The sequence below is a fragment of the Lonchura striata genome, chromosome 30 (genome assembly GCF_046129695.1).
Source record: "Lonchura striata isolate bLonStr1 chromosome 30, bLonStr1.mat, whole genome shotgun sequence".
NCBI lineage: Eukaryota > Metazoa > Chordata > Aves > Passeriformes > Estrildidae > Lonchura > Lonchura striata.
Window position 1 is genome coordinate 4990720 of NC_134632.1, and position 21858 is coordinate 5012577.

Below are 21858 nucleotides of genomic sequence, written 5' to 3' on the forward strand. Positions count from 1 at the left end.
CACTGCAGACTCCCAGTTAATCAAAACTGGAGAAACCTGCTGGGAGATGATAGAGACAGCCCTGGAGAGCAGCTCCTGCTGGGGGACAGGGCTGGCTGCCCTCGTGGTGGTCACAGGAGCTTGTCCCCGTGCTCCTGGTGCGGTCCTGCTCAGCCCCACGGGCACATCCTGAGGCTGGGAAAGCTGCAGGGCCAGGGAGAGCAGCTGGGGTTAACCACAAGTGATGGATGAATGACCCCAAAATCCCAGGGCAAAGCTGCAGGGCCAGGGAGAGCTGCTGGGGTTAACCACAGCTGATCACTGTGGATGAATAACCCCAAATCCCAGGGCACGGGGGATGTGTGACACCAGCTGGGGATGGGATCAAGCGGATGCCAGTCATGCCAGCAGGTCTGGGGGAGGTTTTCAGAGGGGCATCAGCTGGCAGGGCTCTCCAGATGGACCTGGATGCTGCTTGCTCCCACAGCAATGCTGGGAAGAGAAATTCAAGAGCATCCCTGCAGCTCTGGGAAGCTGAGGGCGGGAGGAACCTGCCCCAGGCTGGAAATCTGAGAGGGGGATTGGAGACCTGGGGGTGGGTAATTGGCCTCAGGGAGGAAAAGCTGGAGGTAGGAGTGACCTGCCTGAGGCAGGAGGTGCAGTTCCACCCGGGAGGAGATACCGGTGGGGGTCTGACCCTGGCACTGGGAGCAGAGAAGAGCCAGAGCAGCCTCTGCCTGCTGAGGCTGAAGGAGAAGGAAGTGCTCACTCCTCTGCCCATCACACACAAAGACATAAAAGGCCCCAGTTTGGGGAGGCAGCATTTCGAGCTGCCTTCGGCAGTACTAAATTCACTGCAAATAAAAAATAAAATAAAAGAACATAAACCACGAAGACTGAAGGAAATAAGAAGCTGCTGTGCACAGGTGATGCCAGGAGGGCCGAGGAAATGCACACATGCTGGTAGGGAGCTGGAACGTGCACGTCCTCCTTGCTGCACATCAAAAGGGGCTGCCTGGAGAGACGCTGCCTTTGGAGAGCAGGGATGGAAGCGTCTCAGCTCCGAGCCTTTCCTCTGCCACTCTGCCTTTCAAGCAGGCATCGCCCTGCACCTCTCTGCCTGTTACTGCTTCACCTCTCCCTCCTCCTCCTCCTCCTCCTGCAGGCTGGCAGCGGGGAGAGGAGGCCACTCTGAGCTTGGGGCAGACAAAGCTTGGGGGGTGATTCCTGGCACCCCAAGGGCAGGAGAGGAGTGGGGAGGTTCTCCCTGCTGCAGGGGAACACCAAACCCTCAATCCTGCGGGGCAGGGCCGGGTGTGGCACAGGGCACAAGTGATGGGGACACCTGGTCCGAGTCCTGCTCCAAGCCAAAGCCCCAGCAGGTACCTTGTTACAAAATGATGCATTCGGCAGAGCTGTAGGGTGCTGATTGCCGGGCTAAGTGGCCCTTTCACCAACATTAACCTAATTGCTGGCTGATAGATTGCGGGGCTGGAGCATATGGCAGAGTCATTACAGTCTTGGAATTCAGTCTGCCCACAGAACCCTTAAGAGGGTCCTTTTATCTGTATTCATCTTTAAAAGGCAGCTCTCATGCTAACGCTTGCTGTTATCTGCCCAGGGTAAATGTTTTAATGATGTTAACAAACTTTGAAAGCTCAAGAGCCGTAATTAGAGTCATGATTATAAAATCAGGGTTTCATACCATCAAAGGGGGATAATTTCATAATCTTCCATCCTTTATTTGAAAAATAAAATATAACGAAGTACTGCTCAGCAGAACAGCCCCAACTGCTCACAGTAAGCTTGGAGCCATTCCTGCAGCAGCCCCGAGCACCCTGCACCCCGTGATGCCACATTCCCTGGCACCCTGCCCTGCCCCTCGCTGCTCCAGAGGGATCAGCAGTGCCCCTCCTGCCTGACAGATGGGGAAGGAACACCAGGAATGGACAAAACCCAACCAGGGCCACCACTGCTGACAGGTCCTGGCTCTGCTGGGCTCCAAGTGGGAGCCACCAAGTGCGTTTCCCAGCAGAGGACGAAGCTGGGGCAGATCTGAGCTGCTGGGACCACCTGCGGCATCTTGGACAGCCCCACACTCACAGTCCTACAGGGCAGGACACCATCCTGTCCCCAGCAGGGCATGACACAACCCAAGGACACACATCACCCCTTTCTGCTGTCCCACCCAGCGCAGGTGTCCCCCAGCACCCCCCCAGCCCCGAGGGGCGGGAGAGGATTGGGTGCCGCGCCGTGGGGCCTACCCGCCCGTCCCCTGGTGCAGGCCTGTTCTCTAATTTTGGGCTGACATTTTTCTTAGTGAAACAAATGGATTGACTGCAGTGGAGCCCACTCGGATTCCAGGGCTGTCACCGCCTCGCCCGCCTAACAAATGGCTGCGTGCAGCCGGCGGCGCCGGCGGAATTCCAAGCGGGATGGGGAGGCGACGGCAGCAAGGTGCTCATCAGCAAAGGTGCTTAGCCAAGCAGGAACCGGGCGTGCAAGGAAACAGAACCTTTAATGAAAGCTTCGAGGGCTGCTTAACCCCTGCAGAGAGAGTCCAGAGTGTGGGAATGCGCGGGAATGCGCGGGGATCCCTTCCCATGCCCCCTGCCCACCTCCACAGCCCTTCCTGCAGGTGCCCGGGCTCCGGGTGAGCTTTTGGGCTCCTGAGCGTTGGCCGGAGCTCAGGGAGGAGCTCTGCGGCGCCCGGCCCTGGGGACGCGCGCTGGGGACAGCGGAGGGGACACTCACTGCTCGGCCACCACGTAGTGCTCGGGCAGGGGCGTGCACTGCACCCCGGCCACCTGCACGCCCCGCGCGATCTCCGAGAAGTCCAGGCCCAGGTTCACGCCGCGGATGGTCACCCTCGTCCCTCCTTCCGGGGGCCCCGACACCGTCAGGATCTGCAGGGAGACAGGGAAGCCCAGGTGACGTCCCCACCATGCCCGTCCTTCAGCCCCGCGCCCGGTTTGGAGCCACTGCTCCTGCTGCCAAACCAGCCAGGGCCACCCCTCATGGCTCTTCTGGATGTCCTGGAGGAGCCCAAGGATGCTGAAATCCCCCTGTGCCCTGCTCCAGGAGAGGACTCCAAGGTCCCTGAGCTGGCCAAGAAGAGTGGGCAGTGCCATTCCCAGAAATCCTTGCAGAAGGGTAAACCTGGCTGCTATCTCTATCCACAGCAGGGTAAGTCACCTTCCAGAAGCAGCTTGGTGCTTGGAGAACTTTACCTTCTGCCTTGGCTGTTCTCTGAATGTTAATGTCACATTTTATTAGTGACTTGGCACCTCAAATGACTTAAAAATGTTAAAGGGTGAGGTGTGTGCTTTCAAGCTGCCTGTTTATAGCCTGCCTCAGCCATAATCATCCCTGCTTCCCTGGACTTGCATTAAGGACAATCTCCTCTTCAATTAGGAGTATAAATTTCAATAATGCATGGTCACAAAATTTGGACCCAGGACTCTCAGACAGTTATCCTGAATCTGCCACCGCTCTGTTGTTGCTCTTGGGTGAGTTTCTAATCTTCCCCGTGCTGCAGCTGTTATTAATAAATAAACACAATCCATAATAATGCAATTTAATTAATTTAATGGATAAATCTTGTTTACGCTTCTTTGTTCCACCCTTGTCTTTGGCAAAAAAACTTGAGCTCTTCAGAACGTTTTCCTCACTGTTTCCAGGTGGATGGGTGGTTTTTTCCACCTCCTCAGGAGTGAGGAAGGCAGTGCCACCAGGACACCCCATCCCAGAGACCTGCCCCACAGCAGCCTCCGTGGGACACCCCTGTCCCCATCACTCCTGTGCTTCCCAGCTCCCCACAGCATCTCCAAAAAGACATCCAAGATCTTCCAGAAGGAATCCCACCATCCCCACTAAACCAATGGCCACATCCACTTGGTTTTTGAACACTGCCAGGGCGACTCCAACACTTTCCTGGGCTTTCTGTCCCATTTTTGGCTGAGGTTATTCCAACTCCATGCACCCTGCCAGAGCCACCATTCCACCCCCTCCTTCCTCCACATCCTTTGATTCCCACCTCCCTCTCCCCTCCACCGCCTGATGGAGGTTTTTAATTTATTCACCATGCACTGCCTGTTGTGCTGCTGTTCCCTGTAACTCACACCATGGCCTGTCTTGTATCATTTAGCTCTGGGAAGCTCGACGTGCTCATAAACCCACTACAAAACCAAGCTGGGTTGTGTTACACCGAGTCCTGGAGGCCTGGCAGTGTTTACATCGCTGGTGGGGAATCACCTGAACTCGCCTGGCAGTTACAACTGTCCTCTGCAGCCCTGGATGATGTTAAAATCCATTTACTGGGGCACTTACTCCGCCGTCTCGTTGCCTCATCACTGCTCAAAAAAAAAGAAGTCGCCGCTTGCCATTTCCTGACCTGAGCAGAAGCAGCGGGGCCGAGCGGCCTCCTCAAACAAAGCCCAGCTGATGCTGTATTTTAAAAATGTCCTGACCTGGAAAATCCCCAATATGGAACTCCACTCGACCTAGATTTTAGTGGCCACTAATTGAACAGTTTTGAAGTAACTGTGCCATAAAGCAGCCCCAGGGTTAGAACAGATGCATTCAATTAATTACAGCTGGAGAGATTCAGTCAAAATCGCAGAAAGAAGATAAGTCTTAAAGGTCCCGGTGCACCCAGAGCTGGGCACCCTCCGAGCAGCATCCCGGGCTCCTTGCTGGGGTGAGGATGAGGCACCTCCAGCACAGCCAGCCCCTGGTCTGCCTGAATCCCACTGGGCTGTGCTGGGAGCTGCAGGGCTGCCAGTCCAGATTTCTGATCTGAGACACACAGCATTAGCCAGAAATATTCCCCAGTTTCAAGAAAATTGCTTCACTAGACTGGCTTTTCACTTAGAGCTCTGTGGAGGATGAAAAGGGCCTGCACAGGCAGCTGAGAAAGAGCAAGGCCACTGCCAGGAATTGGACCTTTGCTGTTTAGGAATCTGCACCTCTGCTGGAAGTTTTTTCAGGTTGTTTGCTAAACTGAAGCAGCTTGAAGGTGGCTGAGCAGGGTGTGGGAGGCAGAATTACCTTGAGCAGGTCTCCTCTCCCCACTGTAGGAGGCACATCCCAGCCCAGCCCCTGGAACAATGCTGGCCAGGAACAGGTCTGGGCAGTCTGTCCCAGCTGGACAGGGCTGCTCAGGGGTGCAGCTCTGTTCATAAAACGGACTGGCTACAGGGATGAGGGGGTGCCAGGAGCTCGGTCAGCCTCACACCCTGCCCTTGATCAGGGAAGGGTCGCAGGTGCCCCAGAGCACTTCTCTTTTTGCTGCTTTTTACCTGAAACCAAGGCAGGGACCCCCGAGGCTGGGATCCAAGGGGCCCCTGAGGCTGGAATCCAAGGGATTCCCATGGTTGGGATCCAAGGGACCCTCAAGGCTGGAATCCAAGGGACACCCAGTGCTGGAATCCAAGGGATCTCCAAGACTGGAGTCCAAGGGGTCTCCAAAGTTGGGATCCAAGAGACTCCCAAGGTTGGGATTCAAGGGACCCACAAGGTTGGGATCCAAGGAATCCCCGAGGTTGGGATCCAAGGGATTCCCATGGTTGGGATCCAAGGGATTCCCAAGGTTGGGAACCAAGGGACCCCTGAGGCTGGGATCCAAGGAAACCCGATGTTGGGATCCAAGGGATTCCCATGGTTGGGATCCAAGGGACCCCCGAGGTTGGGATCCAAGGATCCCAGGCATCCAGGAGCCCCAGCCCAGTGCCAGAACCCTTCCCCCCGCAGCCTGCAGAAGACACAGCTCCACCAACGAGGGATAAATGTTCTCAGTGTCATGCCTTGCTGCTTGAATCTTTCGGCATGTCTGACATGAAGCAACATTTTGCCTGCAGAAGAAGTCGCTGCGGAGCCGGGGCTGGCCCGGAGCTGCAGGAAGCAGGAGCCCTGCACAGCAGCCCACAGCATCTGTTCGGGTCTGCACCCGACCAGCGGCACAGCCCCTGCCCCCTCCCCAGGCCCATCCACCTCCATCCTCTTTGTGCTTTTCTGCTCCTGCTCCAAGGCCTGGGTCCCAGCTGATGAGCCCAGCGGGGAAGCCGCACATGAGCATTGTCATCCCGGCATGATCCCTCCTGCCTCTGCCTCGGCTGATGGCACATTCACAACCTAATTGTTATCTCAGCAGAGCAACTCCATTATTCAGCCTGACACTGCCCCCCCTTCAGCTGTTTGTTGCACTGATGTTATATTAATGAGGCCTGCAAATAAATGAATAGGAGATCAGAGCGCCGCTTGTTCCCAGAAAACTGATTTTTATTTATTTATTGCTAAGGCCACAGACCGGGTGGAAGTTTTAAGCTGCTGAGGGGACATTGCTGGGGAGGGCTGAGCCTCTCACGCAGTGCAAGGACTGCAAATATCCCACTGCTCATTTACTTTTAGAACTATTAAGACACAATCTCTTCTTATTTATGCATCCCCTGAAGGCACTGGCGCCTGGGAGCCAGGCCCTTGACCTTGGGCTTGTCACAAAGAGTGAACCTGGCCAGATGAAGCAGGAGGAGTGGAAACCAGCCCATATTAAAGGATCTTATAGTCTGGGTGATCCAGGCTGCAATGTGAGCTGCAGCATGAGAGCAAAGTCCTGTCACTGCTGGTGCCCAAGGGATGGGGGACCATCACCAGTGCCAGCTCTGGACCTGCCAGGGCCAGGTCAGCCCCAGCAGGGCAGGGTGTCCTCCCAGCTGTGCAGCTCTGCAGCACTGGGCACTGCAAAACGGCACCCAAAATCCTGAGAAAGCTGAGATGGAAACAGCAAGGAAAGCTGGGGAGGTCTCCTGGTCTCCTCCACAGCCTCACTCTGAGGCTGAGACAGACCTGGGGATGGAGTCGAGAAATCTGTGACTGCAGAGCTCTGCTCTTTTCTGCTTGGACAGAGCCCAAAAGTATTGCTTTCAAGTTGGACAGTGATAAAACACTTGGTGGCAGTGCCCTGCCTGCAGCCAGCTGCCAGAGCCAGCCTGGCACTGCTCACATGCAAGTCACTTGGTGGCTGGAGCATGGTGCTTTTCTCCTTCTCTGCCCAGCTCAAGGAGGGGCAGATAAATAATTCCAAGATTTCTTTGACTTGACAGCTTTCTGCATGGTTTATGGGGAAGCAAATCTCAGTAGAGGATGTTTTGCTTCCTGCAGCATAATCTTGTGCAGCAGAACAGAACTTGGGCAAGAGAAGTTTGGGTTCTGCCCAGTGGCAGGGCAAGGGGAGGATCCAGGGAAGCCTTTAAGGATCATTTTATCTTTTGGTAGGACAGCTGGGACTTGGAAAACAAAGAGATCAATCAAGCAGGGAAAGGACAAGGTTCCAACCCTTTTTAATGCTTTCCCATCCCTGCACAACCAACCCCAGCAAATCCCACCACCTCCACTCTGCCCTGCACAAAACACTGCACAAGAGAAACACCTGCAAGGGAAACACCTGCCCAGCAAAGTAGGGCAGGAGGCCTAAGGCAGAAATACCAAAAGTCTGGTGAGGTCCCTGAGGATGGATGGACCCTCTTCAGCAACATCATTCTCCTGCCAGCCCTACCCAGCCCTGATACAGCAGCAGCCTCGGTGCTTCCTCCTCTCCTCTGTAGAAGGAGGTTGATGCCTCCCTCCCACAGGATCTGAGCCAGTTTAGTTAAACCAGTGTAGAAACTAATTTAATTTAAGAGGAGATTTCCACACTCACTTGAGTTCTGATCCAGCTGGCAGATTTTGGGTGCTGAGCAGCGCTGCCACCAGCATTAGTGTAAAAGACAACTCTGCTCCTCCTGTGTTACACCTTTTGCACTGTGGACGCACACCCGGGGCAAGGGAGGCATTTTTTGGGGGATTTAATTAACTGAGAAACCCAAACCTTCCTTCATTCCCACCTGACAGGAGCATCATTCCTCACAGCGGCGTTAACGGAGCGAATGCAGTTTCACTGCTGAAAATGCTCCTGGGACACATTTTGCATCCCTCAGTGGGCTGAACAGAAATATCAGAACCACCAACTCCAGACTAATTAGCTCCCTGGTTTAATTAGCATTCCCGCCACAGTCCGTGGCGGTCACCGTGGCGTGGGTGGGGTGGAAGCTGCAGACTAAAACCGTCCCAGAAAGTTCCGGAGTGTTTTATCAGTGTTTTATCCGCGTTTTGTCCACGTTTTGTCCATGTTTTGTCTGCGTTTTATCCGCGTTTTGTCCGCATTTTATCTGCGTTTTATGTGCGTTTTATGTGCATTTTATCCGTGTTTTATCCACTTTTTGTCTGTGTTTTATCTGCGTTTTGTCCGCGTTTTATCCATGTTTTATCTGTGTTTTGTCCACGTTTTATCCGTGTTTTGCGGGGCCGGGGGGATTTTGGGACAGCAGAGGGGCCGGGGCGCGGGCTCACCTCGGTGATGCGCGGGTTGGAGCACTTGACGTTGTGGCTGGACCAGTCGAGCCAGGGCTGGGCGCCGGGGGAGCCGCAGTGGGGCCGCAGGGTGCACCTGGCCTCGCCGCTGCACCAGCCGCACTCGAACTTGGGGTCGGCCTTGAGGCACAGCCCGCAGCTCTCGCGCTGCGCCGCGCACTTGTACAGGTGCACTGCGGGGACAGGAACGGCTCAGGGCCCGGGGCTGGGGCTGGGGATCGCCTGGGGACATGGGTGGGACTGGGGGATTGCCATGGGACATGGCTGGGACTGGGGATCGCCTGGGGACATGGGTGGGACTGGGCAATCTCCTTGGGACATGGGTGGGACTGGGGGATTGCCTCGGGACATGGGTGGGACTGGGGGATCTCCTGGGGACATGGGTGGGACTGGGGGATTGCCACAGGACATGGGTGGGACTGCGAGATTGCCTCGGGACATGGGTGGGACTGGGGGATCGCCTGGGGACATGGGTGGGACTGGGAGATTGCCACGGGACATGGGTGGGACTGCGAGATTGCCACGGGACATGGGTGGGACTGCGAGATTGCCACAGGACATGGGTGGGACTGGGCGATCTCCTTGGGACATGGATGGGACTGGAGGATCTCCTCGGGACATGGATGGGATTGAAGTGTTTCCTTGAGGTACAACTGGGATATACCATTGAGGTATAGCTGGGTTTGAGGGACTTCCAAGGGAAGCAACTAGGATGGACAGATTCTCTTGGGATACAGCTGGGATTGAGGTATCCCCTCAGGACACAGCTGGGATTGGGGTGTTCCCTTGGGATACAGTTTGGGATTGGGGTATCCCCTCAGGACACAGCTGGGATTGGGGTGTTCCCTTGGGATACAGTTTGGGATTGGGGTATCCCCTCAGGACACAGCTGGGATTGGGGTGTTCCCTTGGGATACAGCTGCTCCTGGACTTGCCCACCCCAGCACAAGCTCAGCTTTGCCTCCCCAAGCCGCAGTGCCCCTGCACAGGTGGGTCCCAAAGCCAAGGCTCGGAGAGCAGCAGCAGGAGTGCAGGGAGCTGCTCTCCTCCTCAGGGTGACCCTCAGTGGCCACGATGTCTCTGCTCCTCTCCAGCCCCCCACCAGCCACGGCCCCGAGGCAGCTGAAGCAGATTTTACCTTTCAGATTCTCTGGGTTGTCAATGACGAAGTTCCCGTTCCAAACCACGGCAAAGTCCACTGCCAAGTTGCTGATGTCCATCCCATCATAGAGGTACTGCAGGGTGAGATCCAGAGTGAAATGCTTGGGGAGACAACTCTCCCAGACAAAGAGGTTTTTTTGAGAGAAACCATCTTCATTGCCTGCTTAAAAACACCTGCTGGTGCCTCAGACACCACATTTTTACACTTCATCTCCAGGGTTCTGCTTTGAGTCCCTTCTCCTCACCAGGAGGAGATAATTAAATCAGATCTAGTCCTTGTGAGAGGTAACAGATTAATTACTCCACTGGCAGTGGCTGCTCTCATCACTCAGCCTCTGGCTTACCAACACAGCCCCTCCAGTTAACCAGACTGGGACTGCTGCCTCCAGGCTGCTTCTTGCCCAGTTTGTTCACCCCAGTGTGACTGGGAGCTCCAAACCCCACTGCAGAGCTTTGCAGGTGGAACAGGAAACAGCTGAGCAAAAAGAGATGGTGCAGAGCCCCAGCCTCCATCTCAGCCTGCTCCGGGATAGAACTGGCTTGAATTATTCCCCTTTTTATGGCTGAGTGAGGCTGGATGCTTCAGCTGAATTCCCAGTGAATGCTGACATTCCCATTATCACACCCAGCACTGGCCAGGCCTCACTCTGGTGCTCTCTTTAGGTCAACCAAGAGCTGCTAAAATGACTTCAAGAGGTGAGTGAGCATTGCCATCCTCTCCGGGATGAAGGAGTGGTGGATAAAGCAGGGCAGGCTGCTCTCCTGTCCCTGGGCAGGAGCTGTGCAGTTTTAACTCACGTTTGACTGTACTGGTTCACCCTGCCTGGGTTTTTCTAAGCTTTTTTCAAGAAGCTGTGAGTCCAGAATGGCCCTCACACCCTCCCCCTACCACTTCCTGTCAGCCCAACAGCAATAAAAGTGCTTCTCTAATGCTTATAAATCACTCTGGATAGGAAAAGTACTATATTCTATTAATACATTTATTATCCACCAAGCTGCAAGGCCCAAAGATGGCCAGCGATGTATAAATATCCAGTAAAACTTTTAAAAATTCAAAACTTCATTAACAATTTAAGACCATCTGCACTGAATATTCAAGTGGACCCTGTTCTGCTGCCTAAAACAAACTGACTGTGCCCTTTTTGCCCAGGGCCCTTTCCGAGCACACGGTGAGCAGAGGAAGGTCCCTGCTTGTTCCCCAGCTGTGAAGGGACACAGGAGACACAAATTTGGGCCGTGGATCAGGATGGGGGTGCCTGCGTTTGCCATTTGTGTTTTGGCACCCCAAGGCACCCACCAGGGTGACTTTGGGGTGCCCACGGCGAGGCTGAGCCCCGTCCTGTGGAAATGGGGATCACCGTGCCCTGCTCCCGGGCAGCATCACCCGTGGATTCCCCTCCCCAGCCCTGCTCTGCTCTCTCCCCTGGCAGTTTCCCTCTCCCCCTCCTTCCCCACTGCTCTGCTCATGCAGCCACCGTGACCTGGGATCTGACAGCTCCCCGATAAGGGGTCTGTGATTCTGCTTATCTCCCTGCTGTGAATTAGCCTGCCCTAACACCTCCTGCATTCCCTCCTCCTCCTCCTCCCCTCCCCAGGCTGACCCCCCACGGCAGCCAGGGCATCTCCTCCCCCGGGTGTGGGATTCCCTAAAATCAGAGGGGTTTGGGCATGTTGCACAAGGCAGGCCTCAGAGACAGCAGGATGGTGATTTAGAGCTAAGCAGTAGCTATGAGATTTGTCAGCAGAAAAATTATACAAGAAGTAGAAAGAAATGACAAATAGAACAAATGTCTGTGTATGAATGCTTGGGCAGAATAACTCCCTAAGTTGCAGAGAAGTATATATGGTGAGATACTGGGAAGTTTTAAGCTTAATAATGGAGCTCTGTGCATTGTATCTTAAGGCTTACAAGCAGGCATTGTATTGAAAATTAACAAGCATTGTTTTAACCAAAGGTATGTGTGCTTATACTGGCTGGATAGAACTACTGTCAATATGCTTTTGCTTTGTGTGATTGGCCAAAAAGCTTTTAAAGTTGTAACATTGAGTTCTTAGTCTGCTGCCTGAGATGTGAGCTGCTGGCATCTTCCCATTGTCATAACCATGGAATGAGATGCTAAAAAAGAAACAGCTCGAGACTGGAGACGCGTTCCTCAGCAGCCCCGTCCCGCTGGTGCCTTGTGCAGCCCCCAGCCAAGGACAGCAGGCACTGTCCCAGCTGGGACTGGGGGTCAGAGGGATGTCCCAGCTGGGACTGGGGGTCAGAGGGATGTCCCAGCCCCCCAGCCCTGCTCACCGAGCTGTTCTGGCACTGCACGCTGGAGCTGTTGAAGCGCAGGGCGGGCACCCTGTGCACGATGCCCTGGATGCTGAGCACGCACTCGTAGCCCCTCTGGCCCGACTGGGGCTGCGGCAGGTTCCTGGCCTTCAGCGTGATGGGCTTCACCTCTCCCACCGGGATCAGGATCTCCTCCGTGGGGAAGAGCTGGGGGCAGTCCTGGGAGGCAAGGGGAGAAGGTGGGAGGTGGTGGTGGTGCCTTAGGAGTTCAGCTTTTGTGGTTTTGATCTATTTGTAACCCCGCAGTTCTTCAGCGTGCAACTCCACACACACTGAGAGCTGCTGTTCTCCCGTTTTGGTCCCATTTCCCACGTTTGGGAAACAAGGACACCTCACTGTCTCAGGCCCCCAGAGATGCAAACAAAGCCATGCCACCTTCCCATCCAAACCACTTGTGATTCTGTGAAACACTGCTGCACAGATCTCCAGTTCGCCCAAGCACAAACCAAATGTCTAAATGAAACCCTGAGACAGACCACAAAAAAATGACTTATCAGCTCCTGGTAACTGTGTGCCATCCCTCCTGTGAGATCTCAGCATCCCAAACATTATCTCTGCACAACACACTGGGAAATACGATTTTTCTTCAATTTCTACACCAGGGACTGCAACAGCATGAGACAAAGGCTCTGACCATCAGCTGTATTTACATTCTGCTCAGCTCTAATTTGCTTTGATCTCATGGAACAAGGTACCTAAGTACCTGTAAGCACCTGACACGGAATGATTAATCCCAGGCTAAAGCAGGAGTTTAGAACAAACACGTCTGTCTCTGTTCCCTCTCCAAATCCCAGGCTGGCATCCCAAGCCCTTTGCCCTCCAGCCTGGGGATGAAAGGAAATCCTGCTGCTGGCCATGGCAGGCACCATCCTGCCCAGGATCCTGCTGGGACAGCGTGTCCAGGGGCAAATCCCCCCTCCCCAGGGCAGGCTTCCCCTCAGCTCCCAGCCAGGGCCACGGGAAGTTGTTTGAGCACTGGCTGCAGCGAGCTGTAAATGAGAAACAGATGCTGTGCTCTAGAGGAGCCTCTAACTTAAACTGCAGCCTCGTAAACCTTTTTAGTGGCACTTTTCCGTATATATATTTTATTTTATTTCTAACGGGGACTTTCACGGATTAACAGCCAAGAGTGACTTCAAACTCCATCAGCTGCGCTGGGGAGGGAAGGGAGGCCCTTTCCTGCAGTGGAGTGGGTTCACAGGCTGGAAGGGAATGGCATTCCCTGCTTCCCACTGACCCTGGCTCCATGGACGCAACCCAGCTCATCACCAGCAAACTCCCTGGATTCTCAGCATTTCCCATCCAGCTCCTCCAGGCTGACTCTGCACATTCCTTCCTCTCCTGAAGCACCTGTGCCACCTTCCACTCCACACCTGCCTGCATGGAAGGTTTGCACTGCACCTCAAAGTCCCGTGGAGAGCAGCAGGAGACGAGTGAGGGAGAGGGGCCCAGCCCCTGGAATGCCCCTGGGCTGGAAGGAAAAGCAACCTGGAGCTGCAGAATCCTTCACCCTGTCACTGCTGGAAACAAAAAATCTCCGCTTGCATCACCAGTGGGAGAGCTCCAGTGCACAGTCCTGAAAATAATGAATATGTTATGGACCATTATCCTTCCTGGCCAGCTCCGTGAGGCGACTGCTAAGGAAAAGCTCCTGCCTTCCCTGGGAAGGGAGTGGGAGAGGACTCCCATCCCCACATCTGCTCCCGGTGCTCAAAACGCTGGCAGCAGAAATGGTTCTGCCATCATTAGAGACGAGTGGAGCAAAATAGAATTTTTACTTTTAAATTTATTTTCATTCCTTTGGTTCCAGCAGAAGGCAAATGTCACATTGGGATTGTGGCAAGCGAGGCAGGCGCAGCCTGAGCAGAAGCGAGGCGGCCCCTCCGTGCTGGCTGACAGCTGCAGTGATCACACTAACAAGGGATCCACATTTGGGGATGGAGAGATCCGTAGGAAGATGCCAGACTCCAGAGAACCCCCCTGCTCGTGGGCAGCCACCCTGCTGCGGGCAGTGGCTGCTGAATTGCTCAGCTGAGCGAGTGGAGCTGCTGGGGCTGGGCCGGGCTCGGGTCAGCTCGGACCCTGCACGTCCTGTGAGCCATTTCCAGCCTCATTGCTCAGCTTTCAGGGCTTTTCTTTTTCCAATTTGTTTTTTAAATTGCTGCCTCAGTGATGGGCACCTCAAATCTCTGCACAGCCACATCCCTGAACCCCAAATCTCTGAAAATCCATATCCCTGTACCCAAATCCCTACACAGCCACATCTCTGCACCCCAAGTCCTTTCAAGCTCATGTCCCTGCACCCCAAATCCCTGAAAATCGATGTCCCTGTACCCAAATTCCTGCACCGCCACATCCATGCACCCCAAATCCCTGAAAACCCCTGGCCCTGTACCCAAATCCCTCGACAGCCATGTCCCTTCACCCCAAATTGCTGAAAACCCATGTCTGTGTACCCAAACCCCTGCACAGCCACATCCCTTCACCCCAAACCCCTGAAAACCCCTGTCCCTGTACCCAAATCCCTGCACTGCCACATCCCTTCACCCCAAATCCCTGCACTGCCACATCCCTGCACTCAGCCCCTTCCCACAGACCCTGAGTGGAGTTTTGGATCTCCCACGGCTGCTGCAGAAGAGCCTGGCAGGGCACTTTGTCCCTCCACCACCTCTCCCAGCTGCTCCCCGGAGGGAAAGCCAGCATTCATGGAAATTATTTTGTTCAGGTGCTGAGCAGGGTCTCTATCCATGCGGATTCCCCTGACAGGAATTTCCCAGTTCATGGGGAAGGGGCTGGCAGCACCAGCCCTGCTCCTGCTCCTGTGTGGCCCTGGCCAAGGTCCCCGTGTCCCTGCTGTGTCAGCTCAGCCTGGGTGCTTCGGGAGAAAACACCGAATAAAGGCGGTGGAATACACAACTTGTTCCATAATCAGTTTGCTTTGTTTTTTAATTCATGAGAGGTAAATCCTGCAGCGAGTTAGAAAGGCCATTATTGCCTCCTCTCGCTAAACAAACAGGCAGAATCCTCTCATTATCCTCCTTGACTTCCCCGAGCCAGAATAAACACGGATCAGATCTGCTGCAGGAAGACAAGGCTCCGATGTGGAGTGGCACAGACTCTCGGGGAATATTCTGCCTGTGAAGTATCAGCACACACAATTTACAAAGACATTTTATGCTTCTCCAACACTTTTTAGCCTCAAAGACTCCAAGGTCTATAAATACCTTAAAGACCCGCGTTCTGCAGCTGTCTCTGGAGCAGAACAGAGCACCCATGGTTATTATTTGTGTTTAACCGAGCAGTTTTAGTAGGTCAAACCTCCTTGCTCTTATTTGGGAAAAAAAAATTGCCTAGAAATGGCAGGCAATTCTTCTGACTACGGGATTTAGCCCAAATGGCTAAATAGACTGTTTTTGTACTTTTCATCTTCAAAAATCCCCCGCAAACTCCCCACAAATGTTAACTCGCTGCACAGTATTTTAGAGTTATAAACATAACCCGATCTGGCACGTGAATGTAAACCCCCTGTTCACAGCCGTGTTCCAATGATATAAATTACAGTCCCTGTCACTCATGGAAACACATTATCCTTCATTTATGCCACTGGAAAGGAGAGCAGACCCTGTTCCTTGGAAACCAGAGATGAAAGGAAGGCGGCTGGAGCCCAGCCTGGTAAATTCCTTCCCCACACCATTAGCCCTGAGCTGCGGGCACGTGCCATAACCTGGGCCTGCTCCATCAATTTGGGAGGCAGGGGGATATTTGGGGATATTTCCAGCCACGGAGGGAGCCTCTCCCTCCTGTAAACAGCCCTTGGCACGGGACGGGTTCAGGCAGGAGCATCTCCCTGTGCTCCACAGCCCTTCCCCAGCCGGCTCCTTCCCACCCATGGCACGGGTGATAAAAGCACTGCCACAGCTCGAGCTGAGGGAGTTTTGCTGAAACAGAGCTTTGAGTTCCTATCTCAGGCCAAGGCATCTCCCCAAAATCAGGTGTGACCCTGCAAAGCCCTTGGCTGGCTTTGGTGGCCTCTGATGGGCTCTGAGGCACCTCCGGCTCATCTCGGCTCTGCTGCCCTGGGGATTGGCAGCTTCTGGTTGTGTTTTCTTTCCTTCAAGGCACATCAAGCAGCACTCGGCACCCAAGGGCACAGCCAGGGGCGAGGGCGTTGCCATAAAATCAGTGGGAATTCAAAGGAGCACTGAAATCCCCGGATCTGAAACTCTCTGTCCCCAGATCTGTTCCCCCAGTGGAAATGGCATTATCAGCACACGCTGGACATCAAAGAGAGACGGGCTCTGACATTCTGGGGAGCTAAGAGGATTTCTTTGGTCCTAGCTCTCCTCTGGGATGGGGTGGAAGGATGTTTATGAATCCACATTCCTCCTCGTCTGGACGCTTCAGACATTTAGAGAGAGACATCATCAAACCTCACACACACACAACCAAACCACATCAGGAGCATCAAAATGGTATCACTGCCTTGGTCTGTGGTTTTGGGAGGTGGGACAATCAGTGCTCCATGAGAATCTCTTGGAGAAATCCTGATTTAGTGGGAGCAAGGTCTGAGCAGGCACTTTCTGCTGACAGTGAAGACTCTGACCAGGAAAAGGATGGGAAAAGAATTGCTTCTCTAATTATTAACTCCTAAAGAATTGTCTACCTGGAAATGGAGAGCTCAGAGGAGTTGGGTTCCCCCATCTCAGAAATTCCCACGAGAAGGAGGGTACCAGGAGCAGCCAGCTCTGTCCTGCAGGATCCCTCTGCTGTAAAGGCTGTTAAATATCTGTATTCATTGACCGGTGACCCCAAACAATGTGGGCCACTTTTCCTAAAGCACCCACACACCTCTGGGGCTTCCTCTGCTCCCCACATCTGTCCCTGAGCTCTGCCCTTGGATGTGAGCAAACAATTCCTGTGGGCAGGGCAGCTGGAGGGGTGAGGAAAGCTCTCTGTATTTCCAGGGCAGGCAGCACCCAGCCCTGTCAGTGGGGGCAGAAGCTCCAAGGAACAAGAGCACAGCTCATGAAGAAGGAATTTCTCTCCCCCATCTCCTGGTGAAGTGGCTGAGGCTTTGAGCTCTTCCTCCTCCAGACAGACAACTCCTGGGAGCATCAAAGGGAGCTCGTTACACATCCAATCCCACTGGGACGCCAGTTCTGATGGGCCAGGAGTAAAAGGGAATATTCAAGATATTTTCCCTTGAATTAAAGATAAAGATGTGAGCAAATTTGCAGGCCCGTGTGAACACGTGTGTAAACCTTACGTAAGGAGAGGCACAGGGGACTGAAAGTAGGGCACAGACACGGAGATCACCCGCTCCAAACACCACTGGCTCTGCTGGGGAGGCAGCCAGGCTGGGCACAAACAATTCCCTGATAGATCAGGCCGTGGCATAACGATCTGAGTTGGTTTAGGAGAGGAAACTCTTCATGAGGCATTCACTAATTTCTGTTGGTGAAGGGCCCATAGCAAAGGCATTATCACCGTGCTGTGTGTGAAGAGGAAATTCATGGCTCCTAAACAAGCACACACATTTATTTGGGGTGGTTTTGCCCGTGCTCAGAGGTCTGGGGAAGAAATGATAGAGAGCACTCGTATCATTATCATCAGCCCTTATCAAAGCTAATCACCAGGAGGGTGGGAGATCCCAAAACATCCCTGGAAAGAAACAACCTCTGCAAGATGAAGATGACAGAAGAAGTTCTTTGGAGACACACAGCCCTGTGATCCCAGCAGGAACTTCCAGGAACACCAACTGCTCCACTCGCTCCCTCTGTGTGATCCCAGGCAAGTCCTGGGTGCTCCCAGGAGCACAACAGAGATAATGGGATTGTCCTGCTTTGGCAGAGACTTGTCAGACACTTCTGAGATCTCTGGGTCCCCAGCCCTGAACTCCAGCTGTGCAGCCTAGGAGGACAGGGATGCTTGGAGTGTGAAGGAGAACCCACCCCCATCACTCAAGAGGAGAAGCAAAGGGTTTTGCTTTCTCTTGATATGCAAAAAGGAAGTTTCTTGACTTTGAACTGGATGGAGAAAGCTTTTGGTTTGTTCCTGGGCTGGATGCTTCTCTTTGGGCATCCATTCCCATCCCAGGCACACTGCCCATCCTTGCATTTGCAGATTCCCAGCCAGGTCCTTGCACAGGCAGCTCAGAAGTGACTCTCTCCTTTCCCTCTGGATCTCCTGGCAGCATTGTAGCCAGGAGAGTAAACTCCCAGAGGGGAGTTTACTCCTGGTTTAGCAGCAACCTGGCTAAACCTTCAGTCACTCCTTTTTGACAGCTCAGGGTTTACACCACAGACTGATCTCTTCTGTTTTCCTCAGTGCCCATCACTCACTGACAAGGATTTGTCTGGAGACTGGCACACCTTCCTCTCCTTTTCTTTCTCTTATTTGTAGACGTCCTCACTGCTGCCTTTCCCACTTTCCAGGACTCTCAGGATTTCCAGAGCATCTTTTAAACCATTTTCCCCTCGCAGCTTTAGGACCTGCACTCATTTCAGGTGCTACAAAGCTGTTTGCAGGAGCAGAGAGGGGCAAAGACCAGGAGCCTGCCAGCATCAGGAGCCCATGAAGAGGAAGCAGGTAGGACAAGGAGGGCAGAAACCCCAGAGCAAGGGCTCCTGGTGTTATAAATGTTCAATTTGTGCTAACAAAGCCCTTTCCTCCATGGATCCCTCAGCCCTGGGACACACAGGAGAGCTGGCAGAGCCTGCACGGGCTGTGCCTTTCCAAGTGTTAAAAGCATTTTTGGATGGGAGCCCCACACCTTTTATGAGCTGCTAAGAACGACGGCTCCGGGTGCATGCCTGGAACCCAGATCAGCTCCCTTTTCCAAACCCGGGGCTGTGCCTTTGGTAATTCCCTCCTCCATCAGCCACACTCAGGCTCTGCCACAAATCCCAGCCCTGGCAGTGCCAGGCACCGGCCAGCCCAGGCAGAGCAAAGCCCTGGAGCTGGGGCTGCCCGCAGAGCTGCTGAAAGCTGCTGGGTCTGAGGAGGCTCTGGGAGCCCTGGGGGGAAGCAGCACCCCAATTATTGTCATTAATGAAGCTGGGCACTCCCACCCAGCAGGGGAAGGCTCAGCCCTGGTGCTCAGATCAGGGCAGCACTTCAGTGACAGCAGCACTTCCCTGCTTTGAAGCTGCATCCGCACTCCCGGACACCAGAGAGACCCACAGACCTCACAGGAACATGGTCGTGCTGCTTGTGGCATGGAAGAGCAAAGGAAAAATCCCAGCGTGGTACCTCGGAGACGTTGATCCTTCCCTCCTGGAAGGAGCAGGTGGTGGGGTCGTGGGTGCAGAGGTTCCGGTACTTGCACCAGTGGCAGCGGAAGGCGCTGTTCACACAGGACAGGCACCTGGGGGAAAGGAGGGGTCAGCACAGGGCTCAGCACCTGGCCAGGGCTGCAGTCACCTCCAGGCCTTGCCAGAAATCCAGCCTTCCTGGGAAAATCATTGCTGTGGGGGAGGGTGGTTTGGATAGAACAAAAAAACCAAGAAACAGGTTTGGGAAAACACAGACGCTCAAAAGACAGAGCTGGGGCAGGCTCACATGTTATTCCAGAGCAAAATGCAAGCTGGGATTTTATTGCACGTCGTTGGGTTGGTGTAAAACAGAGCAGGGTGTTGCACAGGCACCAGGCTTGGGCTTTACTTTTAGAAAAGAAGGCAAGCCTGGCAAAAATGGGATCAGTTGTTCTGCAAGTCAGGAATGCTTCAAGTCAACAGCAGCACTTCTGCCTGGCCTTGGAGTGCAGAGGGTGCAGCAAGTGCTTTTGATTCATGACAGGGAAAAAAAATAACTGTTTATGAAATGTTTTTGAAAGAACACAGACCCTTTTCAGCCCCAGGGGACCCAGCTGCCAGCAGAGTGGCTGGGTGGGTTTTGTTCCCCTCTCGCTGCTGCCACAGAGATGCAGGAGCTGTGACAGCTGCTGATCCTGGCAGTTGCCACCTCCTCCATCTCCGAGGCCACCCCGGCTGCCACGTGGCAGCTCTTGGTGGCACAAGGATCAGCTGTGCCCGTGGATTCAGCCCCGTGCCGTAGCCTGGCTCAGGGCACCGTGGTGCTGCCTGGAGAGGGAAGTGCCCGGGACGTGCTGGAGCAAGGCCAGGCAGGCAGACAAATGCCACCAGGGAAGTGGCAGCGTGGCCCGAGGCGTGGAGCCCTGGAAGAGGAGCAGAGCAGCTCTGCAGGCAGGGCAGTCTGTGCCAGCTGGGCACAGGAGCAGGGCAGTGGGTGAGCTGCTGCCACCAGAGCAGCTCCACTGACTCAGTTCTGCTCTGCCTCTGACATTCCTGGTGACCTCGGTAGCCAGGGGAGCTTATTCCAATCATGCACAGGCAAATCCAGGGGGGAGCACCCACTGCTGCGAGCTTGTTCAGTTACTCATTTGTCTGACCCATTTCTGCCCCTCTTTGGGTCTGCAGCACCTCACCTCACCTGGCCTGGCCTCCAGCATTCCCAGCAGGGGCTGGGGAACTCCCAGTTTCTCCTCTGGGGGAGGAGGAGCTCCCTGGCCACCCAGGCCAGTGGTTTGGTTTGGTCTAGTTTGGCATCCCATTCCCATCCCATCCCCAATCCCATCCCCATTCCCGTTCCCATCCTGTTTTCATCCCCATCCCCATCGCCATCCCTAATCCCATCCAATCCTATCCCCATTCCCATCCTGTTTCCGTCCCCATCCCCAATCCCATCCCATTCCCATCCCCATCCCCATCCCCATCCCATTCCCATCCCCCATCTCCATCCCCATCCCATCCCCATTCCCGTTCCCATTCCTGTTCCCATCCAAATCCCATTCCCATCCAAGCCCATCCCCAATCCCATTCCATCCCCAGTCCCATCCCATCCCCATCCCCATTCCTATCCCCATTCCCATTCCATTCCCCTCCCAATCCTATCCCATCCCCATCCCGTTCCTCTGCCCAACCCCATCCCCATCCCGTTCCCGTCCCTCCCGGCTCCAGCCGCGCTCAGTTGCGGGATCGCGCAGCTTGGGGGCAGCCGCAGGTTGAGGTTGTTCCCGGCTCGCTCCTCCGCCTCCTCCGGGGCTCCAGCTCCGCCCGGCCCGGAGCCCCGCGGAGCCCGGGGCTATGCCCGGTACCCAACCACCCCCGGCACCGAGCCACCCCCGGTACCACCCCCGGTACCACCCCTGGTACCGAGCCACCCCCGGTACCGAGCCACCCCCGGTACCGAGCCACCCTCTGGAACCGAGCCACCCCTAGTACCGAGCCACCCCCGGTACCGAGCCATCCCCGGTACCGAGCCACCCTCTGGAACCGAGCCACCCCCGGTACCGAGCCACCCCCGGCACCGAGCCACCCCCGGTACCGAGCCATCCCCGGTACCGAGCCACCCTCTGGAACCGAGCCACCCCCGGTACCACCCCCGGCACCGAGCCACCCCCGGCACCGAGCCACCCTCTGGAACCGAGCCACCCCCGGTACCGAGCCACCCTCTGGAACCGAGCCACCCCTAGTACCGAGCCACCCCCGGCACCGAGCCACCCCCGGTACCACCCCTGGTACCGAGCCACCCCCGGTACCGAGCCACCCTCTGGTACCGAGCCACCCCCGGTACCGAGCCACCCCCGGTACCACCCCTGGTACCGAGCCACCCCCGGTACCGAGCCACCCCCGGTACCGAGCCACCCTCTGGTACCGAGCCACCCCCGATACCACCCCTGGTACCGAGCCATCCCCGGTACCGAGCCACCCCCGGTACCACCCCCGGTACCACCCCCGGTACCGAGCCACCCCCGGTACCACCCCCGGTACCGAGCCACCCCCGGCCGGTGCAGCTCCCCACATCTTTCGGGCTGGATTCCGGCTGTGCCGGGGTCGGGAAGGGGCACTCACAGCTGGTGGGCGCTGCAGTTGTAGAACTTGAACTCGGTGCTGACGAAGGTCCTGCCCGTCTCCCGGGACCTCAGCTGGAGCACGACACCGAACCAGTCTGGG

General features: G+C 55.1%; 1 protein-coding gene across 4 annotated transcripts in view; it reads right to left on the bottom strand.

The window, feature by feature from the left end:
- Window positions 1-21858, bottom strand: part of PLXNA2 (plexin A2) — a 141755-nt gene that overhangs the window by 35988 nt on the left and 83909 nt on the right. For 3 of the 4 annotated variants that reach the window (XM_021536032.3, XM_021536033.3, XM_021536034.2), the window contains exons 8-13: window positions 21757-21853; window positions 19136-19250; window positions 11843-12043; window positions 9524-9620; window positions 8365-8558; window positions 2734-2885 (exon numbers count right to left, since the gene is read on the bottom strand). In XM_021536032.3, coding sequence (XP_021391707.1) covers window positions 2734-2885; window positions 8365-8558; window positions 9524-9620; window positions 11843-12043; window positions 19136-19250; window positions 21757-21853 — 856 coding nt within the window. Of the gene's footprint in view, window positions 1-2733; window positions 2886-8364; window positions 8559-9523; window positions 9621-11842; window positions 12044-19135; window positions 19251-21756; window positions 21854-21858 lie in introns of those variants that run through there. The other variant, XM_021536035.2, reaches the window with a different exon arrangement.